This window comes from Equus caballus, chromosome 18, assembly GCF_041296265.1.
Source record: "Equus caballus isolate H_3958 breed thoroughbred chromosome 18, TB-T2T, whole genome shotgun sequence".
Taxonomy (NCBI): Eukaryota; Metazoa; Chordata; class Mammalia; order Perissodactyla; family Equidae; genus Equus; species Equus caballus.
Window position 1 is genome coordinate 22296324 of NC_091701.1, and position 6939 is coordinate 22303262.

General features: G+C 37.7%; 1 protein-coding gene across 2 annotated transcripts in view; it reads left to right on the forward strand.

Annotated features, from left to right (window-relative positions):
- HNMT (histamine N-methyltransferase) overlaps window positions 1-6416 on the forward strand; it is a 41172-nt gene extending 34756 nt beyond the window's left edge. For both annotated transcript variants that reach the window (XM_001490326.7, XM_070241824.1), the window contains one exon: window positions 5709-6416. In XM_001490326.7, the coding sequence (XP_001490376.3) occupies window positions 5709-6064 (356 nt within the window). In that variant the 3' untranslated portion in view covers window positions 6065-6416. The remainder of the gene's footprint in view (window positions 1-5708) is intronic.
- The last annotated feature ends 523 nt before the right edge of the window (window positions 6417-6939 follow it).

Here is a 6939-nt window from a genome sequence, read left to right on the forward strand (position 1 = left end):
CCAGCAGTGTATGAGGGTTTCCTTCTCTCCACACCTTCTCCAACACTTGTTATGTCCTGTCTTGTTAATTATAGCCATTCTGATAGGAGTGAAGTGATATCTCATTGTAGTTTTGATTTTCATCTCCCTGATAGTTAGTGATGTTGAACATCTTTCCCTGTGCCTGTTGGCCATCTGTATATCTTCTTTGGAGAAATGTCTGTTCAGATCTTTTGCCCATTTTTTAATTGGGTTGTTAGTTCTTTTGTTGTTGAGATGTATGAGTTCTTTGTATAGCCTGGATATTAACCTCATATCAGATATATGGTTTGCAAATATCTTCTCCCAATTGTTAGGTTGTCTTTTTGTTTTGTTGATGATTTGCTTTGCTGTGCAGAAGCTTTTTAGTTTGATATAGTCCTATTTGTTTATTTTTTCTCGTTTCCCTTGCCCAGTCAGACATGGTATTTGAAAATATGCTGCTAAGACCAATGTTGAAGATTGTACTGCCTTTGTCTTTTTCTAGAAATTTCATGGTTTGAGGTCTTACATTCAAGTCTTTAATCCATTTTGAGTTAATTTTTGTGTATGGTGTAATATAATGGTCTACTTCATTCCATTGCATGTGGCTGTCCAGTTTTCCCAACACCATTTATTGAAGAAACTTTCCTTTCTTCATTGTGTGTTTTTGTTCCCTTGTTGAAAATTAGCTGTCCATAGATGTGTGGGTTTATTTCTGGGCTCTCAGTTATGTTCCATTGGTCTGTGTGTCTGTTTTTGTGCCAGTGCCATGCTGTTTTGATTACTATAGCTTTGTAGTATATTTTGCATTCCAGGGAGTGTGATACTGCTAGATCAGATTGTGGACAGCAAATGCATTTGAGAAAGCTCCCAGGTCTTCTGTGGTGCCTGATCAACTTCCCTCCTTACCCTTGTGAAAAAACCATTGCCCTAAACTGCCTTCTTAGCGTTTCTTAAAACCTCATTCTCCATACCTTCCCAATGAAAATATTCCTTAAACTGGAATATTGCCCTAAAACTTGGAACACCTACAGGAAAATGTTTTATACTAGGCTCTGTTTTTATCAGGTTTCTTGCAGTCATTTTCTAAATGGAATTTGCTTCATCATTACCTAGAAGAGAAGTAAAGAAGCCTATTCTGTGTATTTCCTTTGTTTCAGGGCACAATTGTTATCCATAGCTGCATTGCCATGCAGAAAACTGAATGCTCATTGTAGACGGATTCAGACAAGCCTAGAACTAGTCATTAAATTAAATTTCTGAGAGCACACATCTAGATAGATAATGGTGTGTCTGGATCAACATCTTGCTCTAAACCGTCATCTTAAATATGCCACACAGCTAAGGCTCTTGCCTGGCCATCTCATTCAGACACTGACCTGTTACTGAACTGATGAGTTATTTCTCTGAATAGGCTGAACTACTCATATGGACACTCATTTTTGAAATTTATTAGATCATACGATAATGAAATATGGAGTCAGTTTTTAGATTTAATTATGTAGAGCACCTAACTTGGCTACGGAGCCATGTGTGTTCAGCCATATTTAAAACAGAGTCTGTAGTCTTCATCCTACATTGACTGCATAGGATAGTCATTGTGTAGATTTGGTTCATTCAGTGGTTATTGAGCTCCTACAGTCAGTCACTGCCAGGCTCTGAAGTTTGCAAAGATGACTATGACTTTTCCTCTGCCTTTGAAAGGCTCCTAATCTATTGGAGGATTCAGATACGTAAACACTTTCAGCAGTGTGCTAAATTTCCTATAAGAGGCATATGCAAAGTTTAAGGAGAGTTCCTTGAGAGCAGAGGGCTCTGCCTCTTACCTCTAGTCTCAGATCTTTGCAAAGCCTTTGGCACCTAGAAGATACCCAGTAAATATGTTTGAATTGAACTGGATTACTGTTTATTATTTCTGCCTTATAATATCCAAACTACAACTAGTTCTGAATGTCCATCCAAAAAAGAGACCATGTTTTAGCTAAAAGTGACTTCATGATGGATGTGGAATCAGAGATTACAGAAAGTTCTGGAGATTTGAAGATGGATTTAATAAATAGAAATAAAAGACTCAATAAAGAAGATACACATGTTCACACACATGCACGCAGACAAAAGCAATGAAGGGCAGGGAAGTGAAACTAATTAGGAAAAGAAAAAGACATTGAAATCAGAATTAAGTGACAGCAGCATTTACTGGTCAGCCTGTTAGAATACGTGTTGCTTGAGGGAAGAGAGGCTTTCCTTTGTGTTTCTAAGTATCCTTTACAGAAGTAGCCCAGCTCAGTAAATAGTCATTTAATTATAACGACCAGAAATTCCTCATTATGAAGATAAAAGATTTGATTTGGGGATGAAAAAGAAGAGAAATAAGAACAAAAGAGGTGGATTTTTAAAATGAGGAGTATCCCACAATAAAATGATGTCTATGGCATGTTTTTCTGCAAATGTTGGAGCCAGGCCTTAATGGAGAGAGTTGCTAATTAAAATGCAATTTATCTGGTTAAGGGAGATCAGCCAGGAGAACACTGAAGTTTTCTGTCCTTCCTTCTCCCTACCTGACTAAGGAAGGAGGCACATCATGGTATGTTATTGTTAATACAGTGGGAAAAACAGAATCTGGTTTATATCACTTTGAAAATAAAGTTAACACCATATGTTGTGCCCACTGAGAGCCATTATGATAATGCTTCCGTCAGAAAGTGTATAATTGCTCAGCTCAGAAATGGCACCAAGTCACAGAACACTGACACCAGCACATTTTCTGCAATTAGTGTTTGCTGCTTCTTTCTCTGCCAGGTTAAAAATAATAATAATAATGATAAGAGAGCCCCTCCTCAACCTCTGAAATATTTATTTTCTTGTTATGTCTTGTTTGTAGGCAAATTCTTATTTGGGCAAACAATCACTGTCTTCGGAATGAAAGATTTTTTAATATATACTCATGACCCTCATTTTTTTTCATTGAAATGAGGTTTTATTTTTTTTTTTCTCCTTCATTCCAATTCTACCTTCTCCAGGAGCATATCCTGCAGTGATCACTCCCTCTTCTGAAATATTAGTGGAACATCAATTATCTAGGCTATTTATTATTCACGATTTCCTGCCTTGGATAGTCTCTTTTGTTAAGTTAAATCGGGGGACTTTAGCCTAGTCCACGGATGAGGGCCAGGGGTCTTTGAGCATCCTATAACTATTTGCAGAACCATGTGGGAAAGTATCATTTGTGTATTTTCCTGGGGAATCAGTTTCTTTCATTAGATCATAAAGGAGGTTTGAGAAACAAAAAATCTCAAGTATTTGAAATCTTCACTGAAAGTTCATAGAAAATATAGGTTCTCTCTTATATTGCTTTGGCCAAGTCTAGCTTAATTTCCTAACACTTCAACAGTGTTTACTATAGACAGTCATGGTTCTAAGTGCCTTGCTTTCTTAACTCAGTTATTCCCTACAGCAATTCTATAAATAGATTCTATTATTATTCCTGTTTTGCAGATGATAAAACTGAGGCAGAGGCTCATAAAGCTGGTAAGAGGAAAGTCAGGCTTTGCACTCAGGGAGCTAAGCTTTAGAAACCACCCTTAATTACTGCACTGGATCAACTGTGTATGTAACAACCCGGAATTACATGCATTCATTAGAAGGTCCATAAATAAATGCTCATTTGTTTTGATTTATTATTATTATAGGTTTCTGAACAGCAAGTTTGCTTTTTCACAGTCTCAAGATTACAACCAGTGGAAATACATCATCAAACTAATTCCATATAATGTTCATTTATTTTGTAAATACTTATTACCCATCTGCCATTACACATTACACATCTGTGCTGAGCATTGTGCAATGATTCACTTACATTATCTTTTTTAATACTTGCAGTTGCCCCTGATGTAAGTATGGTTATCCCCATCTTATAGATGAGAAAACTGAGGTCCTGAAAGACTAAATAACAACCTCACCTTATTCATGAAGTGTCAGAAGAACAGTCCAACCTATGTCTCTCTCCCTCAGATGCTGCATCTCTTAGCATCTACGCTGGGCTGGGTTTTCAGTTAGATGCAACAGATATTGCTAAAACATCTTCTAAACTTGGGTACAAAATTTGTGGGGATCAGCCCAGTCTGAGGCAGCATCTTATGAGCGGATAGGCATGAGAGGCTACCTCATCTTTGGTTGGAGTAAATCATCATTGTATTTACTGTGCTCGTTCTTTCCATTTCAGTTTTTACTCTTAGACCCTCCACTGAACTCAAGACTCACACAAACAACTGCCTTCCTCCTGTCACCCCCTGAATGTCCAATAGGTATCTCAAGCTTACGTTTTCAGAATGAGATGCCTGATGATACATTTAAAACTGCTCCTCCCTCATTCTTCCCATTTCCAATAATAGCAATTCTCTCTTTTCAGGTGCTTGGGCCAAAATCATTGAGGTCATCACTGACTCTTTTCTTTCACTCATACCCAATATCCAAATTTTTGGCAAGTGACATTGAATCTAGGAATGTAATATATAAAAGATCCAACCACTTCTCATCCCTTCCAAGTTCGCTGGTCCAGCTTACCATCATTTATCACCCAGATGATTGCAGTAGCCTTCTTATTGTTCTCCCTACTTCCACCCTTATGCCCCTAGAGTCTAGTCTCATCTGCGTGGCCAGAGTGACCTTATTAAAACTTAAATCAGGTTAAGTTACTCTGATGTTGTGTTGTCCAATATGGAAGACACATTTGACTATTGAAGTTGAAATTTAAATGAATTAAGATGAAATAAAACTTAAAATTCAAAATCGTCCCATTCACGACAACATGGAGGGACCTTGAGGGTATTATGTTAAGTGAAATAAGCCAGATAGAGAAAGACAATCTCTGTATGACTCCACTCATATGTGGAGGTTAAACATGTAGACAAAGAGAACAGATTAGTGGCTACCAGGGGAAAAGGGGGGTGGGGGGTGGGCGCAAAGTGTGAAGTGGTGCACCTACAACATGACTGACAATAATGTACAACTGAAATTTCACAAGGTTGTAAACTATCATAAACTCAATAAAAATTTTTAAAAAAATCATTTTCTCAGTCACACTAGCTACAGTTCAAATGTTCCATAGCCACAAGTGGTTAGTGGCTACTATATTGGACAATGCAGATATATAACATGTCCATCAGTCCAGAAAGTTCTATTAGATAGCGCTACAATGACTTCCCATCTCACACCACATGACTTGGCACCATATCCACTCCCATCACCACCTATCCAACCTTATTTCCTTCCACTCTACTCTTTGTTCACTCATTTCCAATCTCACTGGCTTCCTGACTAGTTCTTAACATGCCAAGCATGTTCCTGCCTCAGCTCCTTCACAGTTGCTCTTCTCTCGTCCTGGAGTAATCTTCCCTCTGATATCTACATGGCTTGCTGTCATGTCTCTGCTCAAATATCACATTATTAGAGACTTTCTGTGACCACCCTACATAAAACAGCAACTCATCCAACTCTTTGAATCTCCTTATTCTTTGCTCTGATTTATTTTTCATTAGCAATTAGCACCATCTGATGTGTGATTTATTTACTTATTTATTTAACTTTCTCTCTCCCACCCGCACTTTACTGACTGCTCTACTCCAAGCCCCTAGTGTACGTACTGCCTGGCGGAGTAGGTAAATAAAAGGAAGAACAATTGAAAGCATGAACTTTGTTCTGTTGCACAGGAACCAGTGGCTGGAGAAAGCTATGGAAAAAGTACGGACCGCGCTTGCCCCGGGATGACCTCTGCCTATATGTCACATCTGTTGACCTCACTCAAATGCTGGACAAGTTGGGGATTAAGTATGAATGTTACGACCTTCTGTCCACCATGGACATATCTGACTGCTTTATTGATGGCAATGAAAATGGAGACCTGCTTTTGGATTTTTTGACAGAAACCTGCAACTTTAATTCAACAGCACCACCTGATCTCAAGGCAGAAATTATGAAAGATCTGCAAGAACCTGAATTCAGTATAAAGAAAGAGGGAAAGGTTCTTTTTAATAATAACCTGAGTTTCATAGTGGTTGAGGCATAAATATCATGAGAGTGTCTTCAAAAATTATATTTTGAACATGTTCATCATTCACTTATTTCTGTATTAAAATTACAAATATATCTCATAACATAAATAAAGCATTGTCTCTTTCATGTAAAACCTAGAAAATTCCAAGACATTCTTGGAGTTCCATGTAGAATCATATGACTGCTGGTCTTATCCCCATCCTTTCTCCAGGTAAAGAGACCGCTTGCAGGCTAAATACTGCGTCAGCTGGAAAAATGAGACAACTAAGTTTCACTGGCTTATTGACAATAAAATCCTTTCCATTTGTTGATAGTACTGGAATTTCCCAGAATACTAATAAAGTGTATGCTATGAATTCTTTAAATACTAGTAAAGTATATACTTATTGATACCTTGAACACTAAGAAAGTATATGTTTACTGATTTTCCCCCTTTTGCAAAGAAGTATTTGTCTTTGTACATTCCTCTATTGTAGTTTCTGTCTTATTTTTATTGATTACTAAAAAGTAAGCACTTTTGGGATATTACAAAATTAACTCTTTGTCATGTGTTGCCATTTCCTCCTATTTTGTTTTCCCTTTTAATTTTATCTATGATTTTATAATATTTTGTTTCTTGATATACTGATGTTTTTCTATTTTATTCAGTCAAATTTAATTTTTTTCTTTTTTTAATTTCTGGGTTTTTGACACGTGTGTGTGTGTGTGTGTAAGACTGTCCCTGAGCTAACATCTGTGCCCATCTTCCTCTATTTTGTATGTGGGAGGCTGCCACAGCATGGCTTGATGAGTGGTGTAGGTCCATACCCGGGATCTGAATCCATGAATCCTCAGCCACTGAAGCAGAGTGTGCAAACTTAACCACAACACCACTGGGCTAGCCCCCTG